The sequence below is a fragment of the Taurulus bubalis genome, assembly GCF_910589615.1.
Source record: "Taurulus bubalis genome assembly, chromosome: 1".
Classification (NCBI taxonomy): domain Eukaryota; kingdom Metazoa; phylum Chordata; class Actinopteri; order Perciformes; family Cottidae; genus Taurulus; species Taurulus bubalis.
In genome coordinates this window covers 36,663,918-36,687,278 of record NC_136589.1, presented here as the reverse complement: position 1 = coordinate 36,687,278, position 23,361 = coordinate 36,663,918, and the positions used below count along the sequence as shown (strand labels likewise).

Sequence of the window (23,361 nt, the reverse complement as noted above, 5' to 3'; positions counted from 1 at the left end):
CATTCAAAGCAAAGAGAATTTAAAAACATGGCAATCAATAATAATATTACAAATAATAATCACATGTTGGATAAATATATATATATATATATATATATATATATATATATATATATATATATATATATATATATTTATTCTTAGCAGTTTGACCAAGGTTTAAAATCCATTGATCCGTCACCTCGCTTTATTCTTTTAACCATTCGATTGCAGCTGCTGTACATTGTTGCATGTGTTGATGGCAGCATGGCAGCATGCCGTGGCCGCAGCCACAGCGAGGAAGGCACCACAGATCTGCTCATGCTGGAGCTGCTGTCTGTGGCGAGGTGGAAACTCTTAACCCGAGTTGTCTTTTCGCAGCTATCAAAAGAGAAACAGATAACAGTATAGCTCCTGGAGAGCAGCCAGCAAGGAGCAGGAAGCCCTCAGGGATGTGGCATAGCGTGTGGCAAGAGCACACACACACACACACACACACACACACACACACACACACACACACAAACACCCTTTTTGTTCTGCCACCCACCCTTCATCCCTGTGGAGTTACATTGTCATATGGTTCATGTTTTACTTTGATTTTTGATTTAGTCCTAGCACTTCACTGCTAGATGTTTGACGTCTTCCACTGTGAGAAGTACAGCAGCGGTGATGCTGAACATTGCCAAGTTGACTTACTTGTACTGACATTCTCCACGGGAGATCTAAGTGTCACTTCAATAGCTCCTCTATCGATCTAATTGATTGGAATGTACTGCACAATTACTGTTAATGGAGGTACAGATGCATTAGAGCAGTGGGAATTTTACAAGAGAAAGATGAGGACTAACTGGTTTGGTTGGGCGAAACTTCAGTTTAACTTTCACACTTTTGATGAAGAGCAGTGCAGGCAGCTTCACTGAGCTTTTCAATCATCAACATCCAGTAATAAGAATGAACTGAATGAGTATTGTGAAGTAACATGAAGGTTTTTTAAGTGTTTACATTAAGGGCTCCTAAATCACTGAAACAAAGGCGTTGATTTTTCATTTGCAGTGTGTTTCTGTTGGTCCAGAGCTTGTGGGAAGTTTACTTTGTTGTGTCCTCTTTTGTTTTAAGCCCATTAAGAACACTACAAATGACGCAGGGCTTTGAGACAATTGCTCTTTGTAGCTTATTTTATTAGACCAAGTAACATGTCATCTTGCTAAATTAGAGACTCTATCCATAAGATCACATCACATTTCTTCAGCTGCTCAAACAAATCAAACAATATAAAGATTAATCTGATCCTTTTGGATGAACTGCTTGAAGTATCTCTCATGGAAGCATAAGCTGCATCTCAGTTTTTCTTCCAGACCCGGTCCAGAGTTCACTTTGTCCTCTGGGGAATCGCAGTGCTCATGGCCAGCCAGCTGGCTCCTGGTGTCTCGATGGTTCTGATTATTTCAGTTTAGAGATAAAGTCCATCTCCCCGATCAGAAGCTGCTTTCCTAATGTAGTCCCCTGGCGAGTGCAGAAAGAGCTGTGTAAACGCTTTTGGGCGGGAAAGGAGTCACCTTCAGGCAGCACACGAGAGAAAGTGGGTTTAGTTAGTCACCCACCCTCCCATCATCCTCGTCCTCCACCTTCCTTTGCCCACCCTCCAAGCCACATAATCACGCTAATGGACTGCGGTGGGGCAGAAGGGGAGAGGAAGTAAGTAAGGGGGGTTGGAGAAGAGATGGAGGGATGAATGAAGACGTGGGTAAATGAGTGAGTTTGAATAAAAGACTGAATTAAAAAATGATGAAGCCGTTTTAGGCATTTTATTTTTTTAAAGAAAGGGCTTGATGTAAAATAAATAAATAGATACAAATAATATTAAAAACTGCACAGCAGTATTATAGCTCAGAGGTATTTTTGGTTGTATTGGTCAATAAAGAGTCAGTCTCTTCTAACTGAACTGAATCCCTTGATTTTTTTTTTTGTCATATAAGGTGTCAAAAATAATAATACGGTTGTAATTATTATTTTCAATATCAGCACCTGTTTGTCTGTCATGCTGATTATGTAGTATAAGGAGTTTGCTTGTTTTTGCCAATCATTACTCCAAAAACCCTGAGAAGCTGGATTCAGATAATTATTTGGCCTTTTTTGCTTGAAAATGATTGAAACAATTGTCAGTTCCAGATGATTCTTTTGTTCATTGACGAATCAATTAATCAATTTAAAAATTTAAAGTACATACCTCAAACCAAATGCTTTGGAAAAATGATCAGAGAGACATTAAAATCGTTGATGTGAATAATTACCTTTTGTCTTTAAAACGTGTTTGGTTGTAAAATAGTCACAATTTCTATAAACTGCCTGAGACAGCCGAGCCATCACAATAGCTAATATGTAATCAATAATTAATCATGCCTGAATGATCTGGATACATTATAATTTGTGACTTTTTCTTTGTGTATGAATTCAAATTAACACTAATGCAATAAACAGCGAGTTGATAATTCACATAATTCTTTGCAGCTCTTCACTAGACATTTCTAAATCACCTGCAATAGAGCTCAACATTGTTTAATAATTCAGCGGGGGTGTTTTGTACTATTGGCTGGGTGACATTGGCTCGCCGGAGAGGCGGGTGCTGTGCGAACAGATGTCTATACCAGCCATGGGTAAACAGAGAGCCATGCCTGCGCATAATTCTGCCCCGGGGGAGATTTCCTTCCTCCTCCTCTCTTATTCCCTTCTCATCATGTTGAAGTCTCTCTACATCCTCCTGCTTCTGTAACTAATTATCTCCGCTAATTACAAACGCTATCCCATCACCTTATTAGCACGTACGTCGTGTCTTCATCCTTCCTCTGTCACATTATTTGAGGCCTTATTTGCCTCAAAGATTATTTTAGTTTAAATTGTTTGTTCTCTCCTATGTCAGAGACAATTTATTGTCAGATGATCTTTCTGAGATATTGACCATTTCTATTTAACTTTTTTTCCTGACACAGTTGAACATTTATAGTGATGCTTTGTCGCACATTGTTTTATTGTTGTGTCCAATGTGGTGCTAATACTTGAATATGATTATTAGCAACAAATATGCTGCGTTTTTCCCCCTGAGGTTTTCTCTGACAATAGCCCCTTTTTCTTTGCTTGTGTTATGCCTAATATTGTTAGCTATTCTGGACTGATCTGAACTTTTACTCAATGATTGAGATGAATTTTGACACCAGATGCATTTCTTTCTTTTAGCTCAAATCCATGAGAAAACAACACCAGCTCTAGTCTGTCCCTTTCTATGATGGATTGCCATAAACAGACGTGTCATGTTCCCCAGATGATAACTCCTAATGTGATCTCATGTATCCTCACTCTACTCTTTGCTGGTACAATCTCTCTTCACCTCCCAGATCCCTTCCTGCAGCTCTTCCTCTGTCTTCTCACTTAAAGTAATTTCATAATACAAGCTATTAAAGCTGAGTATTTTTGAGTTGAAGATAGGTTCATCATAACTATTGGCTGATAGTAATGACATGCTGTGTAATCCGTCGTCGTCAAAGCCACTGGTGTCAGGCGGCGCAGTGTGCACTCACTTGGAATAACCTGAGTAGGAGCGTGTGAAAGGGTAGAAGAGAGCCAGAGGGAAGTTGAGGTTTGAAGAGTGAACACAGACACATGGCTCTCTGTTAGAAACATGAAATAGGAAAGCCCTGTCTCCTATAAAATACACTTATGTTCTAATAACTAATACATTAAAACAGAATTGCTTCCTGTATGACATTCGCTGGCAACTTTTGTTGTTGTCCAGGAAGTGTAACATCTCGACTACACAGACATCATAGGAAGAAAGTTGCCATTATGTCATTAGGTTTAGGCTAATAGAATCAAGTGCAATGTATGGTGCTGAGAAATGAAGCCAATAAGTGCCACAAATTGCAGTTCTTTAAATGGCCACTTGAGGCTGGCTCCATAAACAAGTTAATCCTCATAAACCTTCATCTTTAAACCAACTTTACTGCAGAAATAAACCTGGTACAAAACAACGCTTTTTCGGTCGCTATAACTATTTCTGCCCGTTCATGACAACTGAAGGGGGAATTAAATTTTACACAACTCGCCCGTTTAAATTATATTAAGGGTTTAAATTATATTAAGGGTTTAAATTCAGCATAATTGAGGGCATGACAGTTTGAAGTGAGAGGTTGGTGCCGTCTCATTTCACTCAGAGATGTCTGCACTGCCGCACCTCGCCTCAGTTAGGCTATGTTGTCACACACTTTGAGCTTCACAACAGCTCTTAGGTAACCGCTTGGTAACGTTGAGGAAACTATGTCCATTCACATGTTATACAGTCTACGATGCAAACACTTGGTTAAAAGAATAGTTCAACATTTTGGAAATACACTGACTCACTGTCTTTCTAAGAGTTTGATGAGACGATTGATATCACGCTCTCAGCTCGGCACAATTATCAAGGTCCAAGGTCAAAAATAAACATACTAACATCTCTAAAGCTCAATAATGAACATGTTGTTTTGTTTAAGCTTCAGAAAAACAGGAATGTAAAGACGATAGTGTAGTGTAGTGGTATTAATAGGTCTCTGTAATTTTTTGACAAAAGTATCTGCCAATAAATGTAACATATGTACTGTTCATCATCAGGCAGGTTAATTATGAAAGTAGGATATACATTATGTTAGCATGAAATAATGACATATAGTGTAAAACATTGTGGCCTTTACCGAAGTTTCATATCCATAGTTTACACAGAATGCCTCTATTGTTGTCTTCGACACACTGGAAGTCACAGAGGACTCAACATCACTGTGTTGTTAAAATGTGCCAGACTGAGCAGACTGTCTACAACCACGGAGCTGATGTGTGACTTTGGGATGCAAGTGTGTATCTTGAGTAGCAGATTGACGCAAAGGACTTGGCTATGACACAGAGGGCATTAATTAGCATGTCTTTGAGGGGACAATCTAATCGTTGGGACACATGGCACATTATAAACCTGAGCATCGCAGGAGGGATCTGCTGCAACACTTTGTGACAATTAAAGGCAGGAGACTTCGAGGGAAATACAAAGTAAACGAAAACTGTGGAAAAACTACTGAGGATAATTAGACACAATACAAAACACGGTTGACCAGAAAGGGTGTAACAGGGAGAGAGAACACCAAAGCCTGCAGCAGCATGATGCTCTCTTAATTAACAAGCAGTCGTGTTCAAAAAGATTTGCATTACAATAATAATAATGTCCTAAAACCAAATGTAAAATCACAAAATGTAGTTTGCATCATATGCTTCAAAGAGTACAGAATATATTTACAATAAATTATGTGTATCAAATTCCTTTAATGAGTGGAGTAGCAAAGATGTGACACCCGAATATGTGGACCAAACCTCCTCAATTGTATGTTGCTGTTTTTTTGTCAGAGAGGAGCCTGTAAGAGCAGTTGAATAATGCTGTTTATAGTGAGCCTGCATTAGTACTACTTCTACTAATATTAAACTTAATTTATGTAGCACATTTTGTACAGGGGGAGTAGTCTAATTGTCATTTAAAAATGACATCTCTTAGTCGTTTATAGGCAATACTGTAGTTTTGTTATCTAGTTAAAAAAAGCTGAGCTGCCAATTGTCTTCTTATAGTTTGAAAGATGTGATTATTTTCCAGTCAGGGGCGTTTAAAATAGGATAGTCTAGCATAGCCAGACGCTAAGGAAAGGTCTCACATATTATCATGTTTGCGTAGGGGTAAGAAAACTATGGCTTTTTATGTATTTCTTTAAACCAATCACAGTCGTTATGGGCGGCGCTAAGCACAGGCTGAGCTCTGTTTTTGGAGCATGACCCTTACCGGTGACGAAAAGTCATGTCTAGTCAAATTTAATTTTGGAAATGTTGTCTCTTGCAAGTCCCCAAACTTGATGAAAGTGCAATAATACATTGCTGAAGTTCTTACTCAAATAATTAGTGTCAAAACTCAATGCTTTCTCATCTGGCTTTTGATGTTTTGATGAATTGGAATCATGAAATGTCTCATATATTTAGTATTTTGATATACTAGAAAGATTAGTCTTAGTATTTGTTGCTACTATGAATTACACTTTTGCCACAGATATGTTGTCTATAGCTGACCTTGTATTGTGTGTTATCTGTTTTATGTAACATGAGAACTATATTTTCAATCCCAACATTTAATAAGAATGATGTTATACTGATTTGACTTCAAAACATATCATCTGTGCTTCTTTGTGTACTTTTTTCCAATAAAGAATATGATTTTCCTCAGAAGTCTAGTACAGTTCAATGCACAGCGATCACATCATTGGTGATAATGGATCAAACTGATTGACGTTGCTCTCTGTCCATCCTGCAGGGAGAGCGTCAGGACTCGGACGTCGTCGAGGAAAGAAACGCCCAGGTGCAACTGGAGAAGGCCAAGGTACTTTCAAACTGTTGCATCACGACCCGACCCGACACAGAGCAGCAGCCCTCAAGGACACGGTTGCATCACAGACAGGGAACACAGACACCAGCACATCGGATTAGCTAACATTCTACTATAAAAATGAGTCATCGCAGTCTTCATCCTCGTCTTCCCTTTATACGCTTGGTGTCTGGTGAAGGATAATAATGAAGCATATTGATTACTGCTGATTCATTTCCACACTTTCTTCAGCCGACCGCTGTGCAGCAATACAGCAATAAAGTATATTTCCACTGAAAAAAAACAGAGTCTAAAAACAACAATTCAACAGGACAATTGATTAAGTTCAAATATGATAAATGTGTCTGCTTTACGAGCTATAATGATATACAAGTACAACAATATCTAATCCAGTGGTTATGTGAGGTGAATCAAAGCGCCTCATTTTAATATTGTAATATAATACTGTACTATTTATTGAGATCATTTCACAATTTTGTACAATTCAAGGTTATATATGTAGACTTTTTAAAGCATTATTTTGAATACATTATTTACTTATTCATTAGTACAAGATTGCTTCATTTTAATTAGAAATTAGATTTGAGAAATGTCTTAAAATTAACATGAATGAGATTTATTTTGTGCAGCAGAAATGTCTCTTCTTTTCAAGCATAACAATGAATTATACTGAATCAACAAAATGAATTGGAATGAAAACACTTGGCTGTGACATTAGTTAAATATATTTTTCTTTTAACACCAAGTGCATCCATAATTTGCCTAAAGTTGCTGCAAGTTTTCCAGTTGAGTAATTTTGATATAACATAAGTATATGGTTCAATGACGATAAAGAAAAGATATTCACGACTGTGGTAATACATAGGTAGCATTTAGGAATAAAACCCATTGCACATAAATTAAAACAAGCCAAATAAGGAATACATTTGCACATTTGATCATACATGTGAAGCAAGGAAACAAAAAGGTGCTGCAAATACATTTTATTTCAATAAGGGGAGCAATTTTTCCAACAGTTTCTTCTAGAGGTCATTCGTGGTGTTTCACTTGGTTGTTCGCATGCAAAGTTCTGCCAAGGATAATTAAAAAAAGAGAGCCGAAGAGAGAAGCTCAAACTCTGGCTCCTTTCTCACCTCTGCACACGAGACAAATCACAGCGTAAAGTGGACGTGAATGTTGGATTGTCCATTTTGAAAATTTAAGATGAAATGCTATAGATGCTTGTGTTGTTAAGTAGCAGTACACTGTGCCCTCTGAGCCTCCTTATGTAATACTGTTATGTCATAACAAAGCCCAGACTGTATCTGAGAAAGTGGAGTGTGCTTCAGAGAGAAGAAAATCCCAATTATACCAACATTTTTAAAAGCAATTTGAAATCAAGTCAGATTGAAATATTGCACACCTGTTGCCAGAACATAATGGTCATGACGGTCATTACACGTAATACAAATATCACAGCTGATATCAAACTCTTCCACTCTCTTTTCCTTCTAAGCAGTGCCCGCTGATAGACATCCCCTTGGATATTGAATTAACCCCCAACTGATTTAATGCTACTGGTGCTCTGCAATTAAAGCGGGAAACACGCACAGCCCCTCCCCGGCTGACCCCACAATCTCTCCCACAGCCTCATCGTTCCAAAGCGGAGTAATTAGCAGCTTGATCTGCGAGCCGCTGACATTTGACTCTGATAGGACTACACCACCAACAGGCTCGGGTCAGGAGGAAGCATACTGCTACTGTGACGCAAAGAGGAGGATGCAGTCGGGTGTTTTCAAAGCAGACGTCTTGAATTTACATTTAAATGAAAGTGTTGTCATACAGAGAATAGAGCAGGTGTCACTAATGACGTTAAGGATGGCTCCCAGTAAACTGTGACAGTGTGACGGCATGAACAACACCAGGACTCTGAAACTGGAGCAGCAAAAGTGAAAAGATGCAAATATTGTTTTTCTCCATGTCACCAGCTGGGTTCTGTATATCTGCAAGATCTTTTGCTATCTTTTCTAAATACATTCATATGTAAACAGTTTTACATTATGTATTTACATATGTATTATCAGGTCAAATGATACAATTTACGAACTGAATTTTGTTTGTGTCAAACTGTGTCGACAGGGGAAATGCAGGGATTAAAGATGAAGTAACATTCATTAGGAATCACATTTAGTTACAAACACATGCCCTGTGTCCCCAGTTCAAGCCGGTGGCATTTGCAGTACGTTGCAACTTCTCCTACACGCCAGCAGACGACGACAACGTTCCGGTGCCGGGCCAGGCCGTCACCTTTGAGGCCAGAGAGTTTCTCCATGTCAAAGAGGTTGGAAACACACACACACACACACACACACACACACACACACACACACACAGACACATTACTGAGTCATTAATGTGAGCGAGGCCTTTGATTGACTTGTTTTTCTTCTTTTTGATAACCAGAAGTTTAACAATGAGTGGTGGATCGGCCGGCCGGTGAAGGAGGATGGTGTGGTGGGCTTTGTCCCCAGTCCAGTCAATCTGGAAACCATTCTCATCAGAAGAGAAGTGCAGGCGAGGAAAGCTGCCAAGGCCTTAGCCAAGTATGTACAGCACGCTTCTCTTTTCCACTGGCTGCAACACAACATGGTCACAAACGAGCACACAAGCCCATGCTGCTTTGTGCTGATTTATCTTGTAATCCTAATAATAATCTTTATTGGTCCAGCACACAGACAAACAAAAACATAATTACAAAGTGATATACAGAGGATTATATGACATTTTCAGCATTCATCCAATGCTCTTTCGAAAACATCCACAGATTAGGCAAACTACATTTTGACCAGAGAGGTGTAATCAGTGGGAAAGGGTCACACCAGGAATTGTTCAGTTGAAGCCTAGCGGGATCAAACCGGAAGGCAACAATAAGCTGAGGGCCTCACATGACCCCTTTGTTTCCTACTCTCTATGCATTAGTGTCCAACGTATCCAACAAATGTAATGCACACAGTTAGGGATAAGTTGTGGTCAAAGTCAAGTCATTTTTATCTATATAGTCAAAAATCATCCCCCCCTCCCTTCGTGATGCTTTACACACATCACAGCTGACTTATTCGTCATGTAACCTCCGTACTGTGACACCACTTTTGTAGTCATTTTAACCCACAACCACGACCTTTCCTTCAACCTAACCAAGTTGTTTTGTTCTCGAAACACAGCAGGGGTTTTGCCCAGGATCACCGATCGCTTGTGTTTCTGGATATTCGTAGGAAAAAGATCACAAATCACAAAAGATATCATAGGAACCATTATGTGAGGACACATTGAACAGAGATCATTTGGCTTGTTGTGGAGGAGTAACAGGGCACAGCTGGTAATTCAGTCTTGAAAAATGAAAAACATGAAAATGAAAATATAAGAGCGCACCATTAAAAGGGAGGTCAAGTACAGAAAATCTTCTTCCAAGAGCAAGTGACCAAAGTAGGAATGTTTCCCTTTTGTTGAGTCAGTCGGTTGTTTTACTCCAATCGGTCTGGCAGGCAGGAAGATCCACTCTGGACTGAAGGATTTTGACTTGACCCAGTTAGGCTGAAAGAAACTCATCTAAGGATCTTGGAAATTTGGCTTTAGTGGCAACTGTGTGTGCTGAATCAATTCAAGGGATTTACCCTCTAAGCTTTATATAGCGGTGTCTTATATAAGTAGATATACAGTAAGCACAGCGTATTTCATAGCTTAGATACTAGTGCTCTATTTTCACCAGATTAGATATAGATAAATAACAACTTTATTGATCTCACAATGGGATATTCAAATGTTACAGCGGCTCAATAGTCGAAGAAGCAAGATAGAGGAATTGCAAAGGATAAGCTGTCAAGTTTTATTAAGTGTTGCAGGGATCATGTAACATCATGTTGTGCTTGTGTTAAAAACTGAAGTTTTAATGACTGAAAAATGTTTACTCCAAAGTTTGTCTTTAGTGGGGAAGACGTGAGTTAATTCAGGATTGCTCTCTCATTTCAGCAAAGCCACCCAAGTAGCTCAAGATTTGAACTCAAAGAAATATACTCCTCCATCCCAAGGTAAGTGTGTGTGCGACACTATAAAATAAAAAAAATAAAAAAAATGATTGGTGAGTTAACATGAGACACCTCTCTCATCCTCCTCTGCATGAACAGCCAATCAGCAGGTGAAAAAGAAACCGGTAAGCAACCCAAGTTTGTAGTTCTCTTGACATCTCTTTTAACTCATTATTGCTTCCTATGAACAGTAGATAGTCCCAAACACACAGTCTGTGAAACTCTTTGAATGACCCTTTTTAAAAAGTATTATTATTATTATTATTATTATTAGGGGCTTTACACAACAAAACGACAAGAAAAGAAAATCAGATTTCATCCATGTTCACTCTGCACCGTAGGCAGCATGTTGCATCAGCAGTATCTCATATTCTAAATGAAACGTGTGCTTCTTTGTGGCTGTAGGGGGAACAGGTGTCTATGTATGATGTAGTGCCTACAATGCGTCCTGTGGTTCTAATGGGACCCTCACTGAAGGGCTTAGAGGTGAGTCCGCCTCACTCACATTATTTAAGTTGCTTTTTACTTGTGAAGGGTCTAAGATGCTGTCAACCTGAGATACCTAATACATATTGGTACTTGTGTTGAACTTGCATAGAGGAGAATGTTATTTAAATTGCATGTTTCATGTGTACTTCCAGGTTACAGATATGATGCAAAAAGCACTCTTTGACTTTTTAAAACATCGATTTGAAGGCAGGTAAGTTCTGATTTAATTCTCCAGTGTCACACCTTTCACGTGGAAATAAAACACAATGAGACTGTGTAACAATCCCTGTTCCTCTGTCTCCTCTCCAGAATTACTATTACACGGGTCACAGCAGACATCTCTCTGGCTAAACGCTCCATCCTCAACAACCCTGGGAAAAAGGCCTTAATGGATCGGTCGAACACTCGCTCCAATTTAGGTACATCATCCCAACCTGGAGCTATAGTCGTGTGGCAAATTATCTTTGACACCACTTTTATCTGTTTGGGGAAGCAAGGCAGTTTGGGTTTACCTCATCAAGACAATTCAGATAGCATCACCAACAGAAAAGTACACAAAATTAACTTATAAAATAACCTCTAGTAATTGTCTTAGTTCTCTTGCACTTATCACATTGTCCCTAGTGTCAAACTTCACCCACTTGCAACCCTAATTAGGTTAAAACAAGCAATTGATTCTATCTAGCTCATCTGAAATGAATGTGTCAGACTTCCCCCTTTTCTTTGTCTGATTGAAACGCTGTGCAGTGATGTGATTTTGTTTGTATGTACACTGCACAGGTGATCTTTTGATCAAAGGGATGATACTGTCAGAGATCACTCTGCACCCTAATGAAGATCATAAGCGGAATAGTTTGACATTTTGGAAGATATGTTTGTTTTCTTGCAGAGAGTGGGATGAGAAAATCCATACCACCCTTATGTTTGTGTGCAAATCATGCACCCAGTTAGCTTAGCTTAGTTTAGCACAATGACTGAAAACGGGTTAAAATAACTAGCCTGGTTATGTAAAAAAGTTGAATTTTTTAAAATAAAATCAGCATGCCAGCACCTCCAAAGCTGACGAATGAAGAGGTTGTATCTTTGTTTTATCAATGCTGGCTGTTTGCCTCTGTTCCAAGTCTTTAGGCTAAACTAAGCTAATCAACTGCTAGCTGTAGCTTCATACTTATTGTACAGATATGAGAGAGACCTTTTAATCTAGTTCTGGCAAGAAAGGAAAGTTGAAATTTGTAAGCTTAAAATAGAAAACAAGTTTACATCTGAGACATAAGCAGGTTTTTGGACTGTCAGTAAAGTTTGTATAGTAATACGTTTACTGGACATTTATTGTCTTTGCCCCAGTGGCATTGTGCAGTATTCTAGGTTTAATCCCCGCTTGGTTACAAAAAAAAAAACAGAAGGGGGAGAAGATTTACTTGGTTTTCTCTACTTTTGTCTTTCTCATTGCTCTCTCATCCCAGATGCTGCCGGTATGTATGACTGAAAGCACTGGTATTCTATGTCTGTCTGTTTAAATGCTCCCCCTTCCATCATTACCTCATCAACACCACGAGCCACTGTTCTCACACTGTTCACAACAAGCCCCCCTTTTATTGGTTCATGGTTTTAGTTGGCTTACATTTGTTTAATAGGTAATTCACTGATATTTTATTGATATTTGTCAATCCTTTAACTTCTTAAAAGACTGAAAACAGCCAGTGCCTCCTCCATGCTCTGCTTTCCTTTGCTCCCTCTAGTGGTCATTCTTTAAAATACCTCTCCCGTGAGTGCAAAGCATCCTGTTTTTCTATTTTGAGTTGAATTGAGATGCAGATATTGTTATTCAATTAAAATGTCTACAACAGCTACACTAAATCAAACTTGTGTTGAGATTTTGTTTTATCGACTTTTAATCTCAAAATATAACTTGATAATTGATTTCAACACTGACCTTGGGTTTGGCAGGTCTAACCTTCAACATAGCATATTTAATATTCTATCCTCATTTCTGCATTTTGATTATATACAATATTCAAGATTCAAGATGTTTTACTGTCATATGCACAGATAACAGAGTTATTCTATACAATTAAATGCTTATTTTGCTGGGTCCTCCTAACACACAGAATTAGAATAAACTTAAGGTAAAAAATAAATAAAAATAAGGCACAAAATAAAAAAAGATAACAGTATAATCAAAGATAATTGATAACAGTATTGCACAAAAAAGAATATATAATAATAATAATGAATATATATATTTATAAATATATAATATAATTATTAACTATAATAATAATTAATATAATAATAATTAAAATATGAAAATAGTATTAGTTTTGCTCAGTGTATAAACTGCACTATGCATTGCTACAATGTCCAATGTTCACCAGCCTGATGGCTTGCAGGTAGAAACTGTTCGTCATATAGACAGATAAAAATAGAAAAACTTCACATACCAGCTCTGGTAATGCAAGTACATATAAAATCATTCAAAACGGCACACAATGGCATTTCAAATTAACAAAGAAATCAAGTATGCACAGCGGATTGTGTTTCCTGGATCTCAGGTGTCAAAGTTATGCTTTTCCTCTCTGCTCTTGCAGCCCAGATCCAGGGCGAGGTGGAGCGTATCTTTGAGCTCGCCCGTAGCCTGCAGCTGGTGGTTCTTGATGCAGACACAATTAACCACCCCATCCAGGTGTCCAAGACCTCCCTGGCACCGATCCTCGTCTACGTCAAGATCTCCTCACCTAAGGTGTGCTTTGCCAGAGACCTGTTCCTCAGTTCTCACAATATTTTGTATACCTCATGTATAAAAAACAAACACGATCCTGTAAGCCACCAGAACCTTTTGTTTTTCTTTCTCTGCCTCTTCCTTTTTCCCTCCCTCCTTCTCCTCAACTGCAGGTGTTGACGAGACTGATCAAGACTAGAGGGAAGTCACAGACCAAGCATCTTAATGTTCAAATGGTGGCAGCAGACAAGCTCGCCCAGTGCCCTCCGGTGAGTGCCATCTAGTGGCCAATCTGTGAAAGTGGTGCAGTGGTAGCTACAGTTCAGTAATACTGCATTTTATATTGAATAGATGGATAGATGGATGGTTATCATGCCTGGTACTTTATATATTTAAATTGTTGCAAATAATTATACATTTGGCCTTGTCTCTGTAGTTTAAGTTGTACTGTAGCACACTGGTAATAATATCCAGAAAATGGAAGAAAACTGTTTTGAGTTTGGTGCAAACTGGAAATACACTGGTGGCCCCTTGACTTGTATGCAGGTCCGTGAGCACCATTGATGACAGTGACATCATGTCCTCAGTATTTATTGCTGTATATTCACAATTTAAAATGATGTTGGTGCCCATGTTGTTGACTTCATTGTCAAATTCAAAGTTTTTGTTGGATGCTCATGTCAGTGTTCACATAATTGTCTTTTTTGTTTTGTTAAAGGTGACCCTATTGCCTACACCTATTTCTTTTTCATCTCATTGCAAGACCTAAGTTATTACCAGAGGAGTGTTATTTTTAAAGCCCACCCACTCATGCCACATTATCAGTGATGTCGCAGATTACACTTTAAACTACTGTCTCAGTTACAGGGTCTTCTTTTGTTTGTTTCCTGCTGTTGGTCTTTTATTAATTCCTATCCATATTCTCATTTTCCTGTAGGAAATGTTTGACGTCATCTTAGATGAGAACCAGCTAATTGATGCCTGTGAGCACGTTGCTGATTATCTGGAGTCGTATTGGAGAGCCACTCATCCTCCAGAAATGGAGCCTGCCAACTCACTAGTGGCCCAGCTGGCCGGGAATACACTGCCCACCAGTCCTTCAGCAATACCGGTACATGAAACACAAACACATATGTACAACTACATAAACAATAAAGGTATAGGATTTAATATCATTTGCAAACATCTCATCCCACTCATCTCATCCGGACAGACGGTCTGCTGAATGTGGGAAAAAAACGGTTTGCACATAGTAAATGATTAGCTCAACAGGAATGTTTCTAGACAGAGGAAATGCACAGTGCGCTGCATCTGTACTTGTTTCCATTTATTCATCTAACAATTTCATTTCATTTTTCCTCCTCCTACTCCACTGGGAAGTTGAAGCATTGAGATAGGTCTGCCTCTGGTGAGTGAGATACCTTCAAATGAACTGCAGTAGCTGAGTTTTCACCGCAGTAATAGAGATGAGTTACAGTAGCATCTTCTTTAGAAACTAGCTAGAAATGATGTGGATATAAGTGTTGTAGTCAAGCCCAGCCAAACCAAAACCAAGTCACTACCAAAACCCACAGGGTATTGAGACTGAGACAAGACCAAGACCCAGAGGGATGGAGACCATGTCAGGACCAGTGGGAGTCCCACACTGCATGACACACTGACCATTACATGTGGAACATGCAAACCAGAGCAACTTCTTAAATATATCTCAAAGATCCACATTCCTGTGCACCCAAAGAAAACAATTGAAGATTCCTTTCATTTTAGTTTGCTAACATGATGCATAAAATTCCTGTGAGAAACAATAGAAAGCAGCAGTAATAACAATAACCTACGTAGCACAAAGTGTCCCAGAGATCAATAAATAGCACAGAACAAGATCAAAGAATCCACCTTGCAATAGTAATCGTAACATTAATGAAATTCCTTCTGTTTGCTAAATTTACCAGACACTAGATATATGTTAGATATATACTACTACTACTAGATATACAGTATGTATTACATTAGGGAAAATAACTGCCGTGTTTATAGGTCAAACTTCCCTACAAAGAAACTGTCAGCACAAGTACAAGTATTGTTTTTACGCCAATACTAAAAATGGAATTGAATTAGAATACCTGATCACTAGTTTGAGTACATTTTAGTCACAGTTCTACAGCTTCTAGATTATCTTGTCTTATTTTCCTTCTAGTATAAGTAAATGATCTTACCAGATAACTTACAACTATCTTACTTTTTATGACATTCTATACATAAAATCAATCATCAAGTAATCAAGAAAAGTCCAAGTTAAAACCAGATCAATTCACTTAACAGTGAATAAACAGTAGTTGCAGCAGCAGCTGTAGAACAGATGCAGAGAAGTCTGAGGCAGCTCCATGTGAAAGTGTCCCCAGGTCCCATGATGAAATTATCTTCCAAAAATATTCAAATTGCCTGTGGCGTGATTGCCAGTTGAGGAACTTGGGAGCCAGCTGCCTCCCTAACAGCAGCTGAGTGTGTATGTTTGAGTTTGTGCATATGGACTTGCAAATACAGAATAAGTGTATAGGTTCAGACATATTGTAGTTTAAAATCACATTCTAACGTACTATTCATACTAAGTATGTATGTAGTAGTCGTGCATTCCACCTGCATTGCATGCAGATTTTATGTACGCGAGAAATGCTGGGATGTATACTAGATGAGGAAGAATGTTTAAGCTTACTGCACCCATGTATACAACCGCACCAAAATGCATTGGGGCCCTCAGACTGTCCAATGAAAGACTGCGAGGCAGACAGTTAAAATAATTAACCGGGTAAATAAAAGTGTGTTAGAGCAAGCTTTCTTCATATCATGTCTTTCATGTACATGTATGTGACATTACATTGCATTTTCTTGTCCCAGGACGGGCAAAAAAACAAGAAGTCCACTGCCCCAAAGAGGAAGGGTTCCCGGGAGAACCAATTAGATCCCGAGCAACCGTCAGCCCCGGCACAGGAGACGAGGGCTGAGGAGGGCCAAAGAGAGGAGGAAGAGCAGCTCCTGAAGGCTGAACCAAAGAGACCCCACCACCATCACCACCACCACCACCGCCGGATGGCCCAGCACAATCAAACATCTGGTGGCGTGGAAGGGCGGTCGAGCAAGGATTACAGACAGAGGCTTCCCCGCAGGCACCTACGTGAGGAGAGGGAGGAGGAGGTGGAGGAGGTGGCGGGGGAGGACGAGGAAGAGACCCGCTATAACCACCGAGGCCATAACCACCACCATCATAACAGCAACCACCACCATCATCACCACCAACAACAACAGCAACAACAACATCACCGTGGGAACAGCCATTCACACGTTGGGGAAAACTACGAGCAGGAGCACAACGAACGCAACCGCCAGCATCGGCATCACCAGCATATTCCAACACGGACACACCACACAGATCACTATCCTGCACCCAATCATCACAACCACCACGGCCGAGACAGGGACAGAGAAAGACACAAGGACAGAGAAAGAGACAGAGACAGAGATAGAGATAGGGATCGAGGTAGAGATAGAGATGCACGACAATGGCACAGAGATTCTTATATACAATAATGACTGTTTATTGTGGGTTGGTGCATTATTTTATGCTGCTCAAGTTATAATGCACTACTGGACGGGGCAGGATGTGTCATCTTTGTGGACAATATTTCTCCTCTTTTTTTTTTTTTACACTTGTTTATTTTTACCCTTTGCCACTCAGACACACACTGTCCTTCTTTCTTGTTCTTTACCAGAATTAATATTATCACTCAATTTTTCTGTCCGTCTTATTTTCACCCGCTTGACATTAGTCAAGATAAATGCAATGTTGTGCTCAAAATGTATATTTTGCATTGGTCACGCAAAATGTTCGTAAACCAAGAACAGTTAAGGTTGCGATGATTTTATTCAATCTATTATCTCAAAATCACAAGTTATTTATTTTTGTTATCTCGGGTTTGTTTGATTGTAATGACAGAATAATTACGCTGAGTCGCTGGTTTATTGGACACACCGAGCTAAAACTAATCTTATACAACAGTCTTGCAATAACTTTCACCTTCGTGCAGGTTCGTTTTCTGCTTTTATTGTGTGGATTAAACTGTCTGATAAGGATGTAGTTTGAGAAGCTGTTGAATTGTATTTCATACCGACAGGTGTTACTCTTATTTAGTCTAACTTCATTGATATGAATGGGAAGGACAAACTAGATCCTTCAGAATGGTCTTAGAGATGAATCAATACGTCTCTAAAACAGTTCCAATAAAAACTGAACATTATAACCTGCATATTAGTATGATTTATTGCAGGACTGTTATAATTGATTGCATTAGTTTTAGTTTGGTGGACACCAACTGAAAACTGGGGAGTGTGTTTTGAGAAAATCAAAAGATCCTTGTCCCGTGATATCTCCCAAAAACATTTTTTTATCTAGATTCTAAAGATGATCCTGTTTAGTTTAAACAATCAGTAAATGTATTGATCAGTCAACTGATTATCTAAATAACGGATTCATCATTCAATTTGAACAAACCTTATCGGTAAGATCAAATGTAAGATTTGAAAACAAGCATTTCAAGACGTAACCCTGGCTTCTGAGAATTTCTTTCCCCTATTTTTGACACATAATGGTTAATTGATTAATCAAGAAAGTAATTGGTAGATTTGTTGATCAGAAAAATAATCAGGAGTTGTTGCCCAAAACAGTTTTACAAAAGAAAAGATCTCTGTTTTCCCAACACAATTACATAATTAACATGTGATCTCAAGAAAACGGTATAATATAAAATAATTGCTGTTCTCAGCTTCTGTAGACTTAATGCATATTATGACTATTATAATATTTACTTCTTACAAAGTTACACAAGGGGATGTTTTGTCTAAGATGTTAAAAAAGCTGTAGGGAACAACAGACTTGTTTTGTTCAGTGTCACGTCTGACTGTCCCTTTGAGTTTAAATTGGTGTATCTTCAAAAGCCAACAATCTATTTTAAACATGTCAAACTATTTTTCTACACAATTCTAAAGGGAAGTCATACTTTGCTTCCTACTTTTCTAAATGGTGTTCAAACATACAGTATCTATTGACATGCATTTCTGTCTGGAAGCATGGAAAATCTTTTGGTGACACTGGCCTGTGCTATATGCTGGATACTCTATGCATCTTCTTGTGATGAAATATATTGCTTGAATACAATCTCTATGCATTTGTACATACTTCATAATTGCCTTGTTAGGTCGGCTAAATGTAAGGAGAACCAGAGAGCCTGTTGCACTGGTTGGTAGAACTTGACCTACTGTGTACGTTTGCTTTGAGTTGACAAGACTGAGATGACTCTGGTCCTTTAAAAAATATTTGTTTTGGTTATTTTTGTTGTTTTGTACAGCTTTCAGGAGTTCATTTTGACAAATATGCATTCTAAAATCATTAAAATGTAAAATAAAGAATGTGTCAATTGACATTTTATATGGAAATGTCAGCACCTCCCTCACGTATTACTCTCCAGATCTATGAATGTATCCTCGACATGAAAGTTGCTTGATGAATTACACCACTTTTATTGTCGCAGCTGGTTTAAGTGTGGCTTTTTTTTTTGACTTTATATAAGCTACTGCTGATTAGCCTGTGAATGTTCCGATGTGGATGTATAGTCTTAATCTATAATAATACATCACCATTTATTTTCTTGATTACATTTCATATTACTAATCTCAATCTGGAAAGTAATTAAAAACACAAGTTGGAACAAATGTTACGTAGTAAAATGTAAATCATTGCCTTTGCCCCTGTGCATGTAGAGGCAAAGGCAAGCTTTGTTCATTTTTCTAAGAAAAGTTCAAATTGAATTATGAATCTGTTATTTAGATAATCAGTTGACTGATCAATACATTGACTAATCCTTTAAATGTACAGCTTTTTTTCTAACTTTCCTCCAGCAAGCAAATAGCCTGGGCATATTTTCCAAAAATCTTTGTTTATTCCCTCAGTCAATAGACAGAATTATGCAAAGAACAGACAGTAATGCAAAGTCTGCCCCTGAAGTGATCACAGGTGAGCGATGCATGCTTTGATTAAACATATGTATGACGAATATTGACAAGCTGTCACGTCACTGCGAAAGCGGATAACGCTCAGTCTCTAGAAAACAAAACACTGAAGTGAATTCTGAAGACAGTGTGAGAAAACTATGTTTAATAGTGCTCCTAGTGAAAGCTATTATGTATTACAAGTCATACTTTTATACTTTCATATTTTTCTACGATCTTTCAACACTTGCATCCGTTGTCTTTATGCTGTTCCTCCAGCTTATTTTATTTGCTCTCAGTAAACATAGCTTTTCTCTTTAAACAATGATATGTAATGAATTAAGCAAGGTTCAATCTTTATTGTACATGTCAAACCTTGAAGAGTGATAGTAACCACAACCAGCAGGTAAATGTAAAGGATACAAAAGTACAATATTTTGTTCGAGAAGTGGTGAACTTAAAGTGTAAACACTCACACACAAATGCTAATAAAAAAAACATGAATTGTTGATGCGAATTAAAGCTTCACTGAATTCAATCAATTCTGCTGGCATTTACATCACACGGCTATATCAGGGCCAGGGTTCTCCTCCTCTGCGTTTGCTACCAGTTTATTGGCATCAGGTTGGGACCGCTCATTGTTGAAGAGCGGGTTGTCAAAGGTTGATAACTTTTCAGGGATAGGCAAGCGGCGTCCAGACTTCTTGAAGAGAAACAAGGCGATGGCTGTTCCGATGGCAATCAAAGTAATGACCAGCACAACTGCCAAAATGTTGCGGCCACGGCCTTGAGGATCCACCATCGGCTTTACTGTAAAGATTCAACACGTAGACGATGAGCCAGAAGGTAATTAGTCAAATAAAAAAGGATAAAGAGATGTAGCTTACCAGTTGTCTGTCCTGCTTGACGTAATGCTAGAAAGATAACAAACATGAAAAAAAAGCTTTACAAAAGACGTATCTAAATATCAAAAATCAATTTATCAATGTCTTTTTGATTTAACACTATGTGTTACACATTCCTGCCACTTTAATTTAAACAGTCTGATGATCTCACTTTTAGGAGTTTTGCAAATGTATCCTCTGTCATACCACCGGTGCCCTGTAGACCATTTCCCATCTGCAGTTATAATCGATCCATAACTGGAGTGAATTTCTTCAGGTTCACGCCAGTTGGTGTAGTCCATGGCAGTTTTATCCAACCACTTCCAAATGTCTGGGGACAAATAGAAATCCAGTATTTGTTTTCCTTTTTTCTTTGCACTACAGTTGAATGCACTATCCAGTGCTTTAGAAGGTGATGCCAAGAAGTCCTAAGGCGCCAGTATGTGACGAGTTGGGAAAGGTAACGGGTTGACTGATCATACAACTGGGTAAATAAAAGTTTTTAAACAGATGTTTTGATATAGTTTGGTTGTTGTTAAACCTGGCCTCCATTTACTGCAAGTCATCAAGGATTCAAGCCGATTTCAGATTCTCCGATCATTGTGGAGGCATGCGAAAAAACTACGTTTTCTTCAAGATTTTAAAGCTAAAGGCGGCCAGTAATTGATATACAATTGTCATTTCAAGGGTGAAGTATTTCATTAACCCTTTGGGGGCGGTGCCCTCTTCGAAGCCTGGCTACAGCGTTTCTGTGAGACTGAACGGCGAGGAATTAGTTGTTGTCCCTATGACCGTTAACTTTCTTAGTGAACTTAGTACGACTAGTTGTGTTGGACCTCCATTATGTGTTTGTAAGACCGTAACTAACGTTTGTTTGTTGACGATAGCTTCGTAGCTTTAGCACGTCACTAGATAGCGCTGTGTTGGATGTATCTTCTGTGTCTACGACTTAACAGTGCATACTCAACTGTTGTCCCTATCACCGTTAACTTTCTTACAGTGAACTTAATAGCCTAAGCCTACTAGCGTTGGATCTCCGTTAATCGTTACTACAGTAGTGTTTATGTCACGTTAGGTGCTGCTAACATGGCGCGCGCTAACGAGAGCTAATGGAGATAGCTGACTACAGCTATGAACGGTGGGTAATCAACTGTTGTCCCTATCACCGTAAACTTTATTTCAGTGAACTCATACTGACTTGTATTAATGTATTTCACAGAGTGGATTCAGAGCTGCGAGGGTCCAGAGGACAACATGCACCATCGTTTCCCAGTCCGTCTGCCTGCCAACACATCATCATAGCAGGCCTCAAAGCCAGCCACAGCTCATCATGCCCACCATATAATAATACATTTGGTTTTTGACATTTATTTACATGTGTCTACCATTGTATTCATATATTCCACTGCTTTTGTGAACCTAAGACCTTTGGTAAACCAATTCCCATCACCATACCGATATACCACATGAGTAAAGTTATGTTTTCACAACAAATATGAAAGATTTCCAAAATCAAGATTCAATTTTTCAGCTTTAGTCATATTTTCTTTACACACTTGCCTTGGGACAATGGTGCCTCATTATATAGATAGCTGAGATTGTTCTGTAATTTTTGATATACAACACATGCATCATATGCAAGTAACTTTTAAAATTATGTAAAATTGAGAAAATGACCCCAGACCCCAGAGTGTTAATGCTCCACTATGTTCACAACCAGGTTTGTCAGAGCTTTTTTGCTGAAAATTAGGTCAATTAAAGATGCATTGGGGCCATAAAATCAAAAGAAGTGGAAAGATGCTAAAACTGTCGGGCAACTGCAGTGCTTTGGTGTAAATTCCTCACAGGTTTGGCACTATGACTGATGCCTTTTAACATAAAAAAATGCCTTTTAACATAAAAATTGATGCGTTGATGTATATATGTATTCTTCACTGTAGTTTTGATGCTTGTTTCAGTTATCTTTTCAGCAGGCATAAATGATTAAGCTACAGCAACTTTGTAACTTATTTTCAGCTTCAGAGCTTCTGTTTTACAAATAATGGTCCTTCTTAATGTCAAAATGTAGTTTAATCTTGGTTTTCATGAAAGAAAAGACAACGTGATTGTACCTGTGTGAGTTTTATACAAGCCGATCCAGAATGAGGTTTGGCTGTCTTGAAACAATACAATTGTGTTTTGAATGAATACTTGCTCAGAGGGATCTTCAATGCTGGTAAGATGTCCACCTTCAAACACAACCAAACAGAAAACAGTGGGTGTTTAGTTGAAGCTAAACACAGCTGAGTGAGTTAGAATATGTATTAGTCCATCCATACTTACCATGTCTTACACAGTGAGCAGATGCATCTGGCCACTCAATCCTTTCTGTGACAAATAGGTAACAATAACCCCTAAATGGTAACCAGCTGGTTATCTGGTTTGTGTGTCTTGCTTGCTCTGGGTCATCAGGGCAAAGTCCTGGAAAAGCACTTGACTCTGTTGGTGGCACATCTGTGATTGAGAGATACATACACGACAGTTAACAACAGTTAACAACTAACTGTATAGTGCATGCTTTCAAATCCAATGTGCTGAAGTAAGCCCCTATTTAACAATTGTAGTGTTGAGGATTGGGTTATGTAAAGTATCAGTTATTTTCTTTTTATTTTACTTTTTCTCTTTATTGAATATAACTACAAGTGTTTAAGTGAAATTGTCTTTTATCACACTGCATTATGCTAAAAGTTTTGAGTGAAATTGTCTTCTATCACG

At 38.6% G+C, this 23,361-nt stretch overlaps 2 protein-coding genes across 2 annotated transcripts in view; one reads left to right on the top strand and one right to left on the bottom strand.

Moving 5' to 3' along the window:
- Positions 1-18,138, top strand: part of cacnb2b (calcium channel, voltage-dependent, beta 2b) — a gene marked incomplete at both ends in the record, with an annotated part of 31,884 nt that extends 13,746 nt beyond the window's left edge. The window contains 13 exons of the mRNA XM_079237543.1: positions 6,347-6,412; positions 8,616-8,738; positions 8,861-9,000; positions 10,424-10,482; positions 10,579-10,604; positions 10,885-10,965; positions 11,121-11,179; positions 11,278-11,387; positions 13,557-13,708; positions 13,861-13,956; positions 14,625-14,798; positions 16,580-17,082; positions 18,132-18,138. Of these exons, the coding sequence (XP_079093669.1) occupies positions 6,347-6,412; positions 8,616-8,738; positions 8,861-9,000; positions 10,424-10,482; positions 10,579-10,604; positions 10,885-10,965; positions 11,121-11,179; positions 11,278-11,387; positions 13,557-13,708; positions 13,861-13,956; positions 14,625-14,798; positions 16,580-17,082; positions 18,132-18,138 (1,596 nt within the window). The remainder of the gene's footprint in view (positions 1-6,346; positions 6,413-8,615; positions 8,739-8,860; positions 9,001-10,423; positions 10,483-10,578; positions 10,605-10,884; positions 10,966-11,120; positions 11,180-11,277; positions 11,388-13,556; positions 13,709-13,860; positions 13,957-14,624; positions 14,799-16,579; positions 17,083-18,131) is intronic.
- A 1,729-nt stretch (positions 18,139-19,867) lies between these two features.
- LOC306753640 (macrophage mannose receptor 1-like) overlaps positions 19,868-23,361 on the bottom strand; it is a gene marked incomplete at its 5' end in the record, with an annotated part of 30,158 nt that continues 26,664 nt past the window's right edge. Inside the window, 5 exons of the mRNA XM_079237533.1 lie at positions 19,868-20,533; positions 20,611-20,637; positions 20,780-20,938; positions 22,719-22,835; positions 22,930-23,100. Coding sequence (XP_079093659.1) covers positions 20,283-20,533; positions 20,611-20,637; positions 20,780-20,938; positions 22,719-22,835; positions 22,930-23,100 — 725 coding nt within the window. The 3' untranslated portion in view covers positions 19,868-20,282. The remainder of the gene's footprint in view (positions 20,534-20,610; positions 20,638-20,779; positions 20,939-22,718; positions 22,836-22,929; positions 23,101-23,361) is intronic.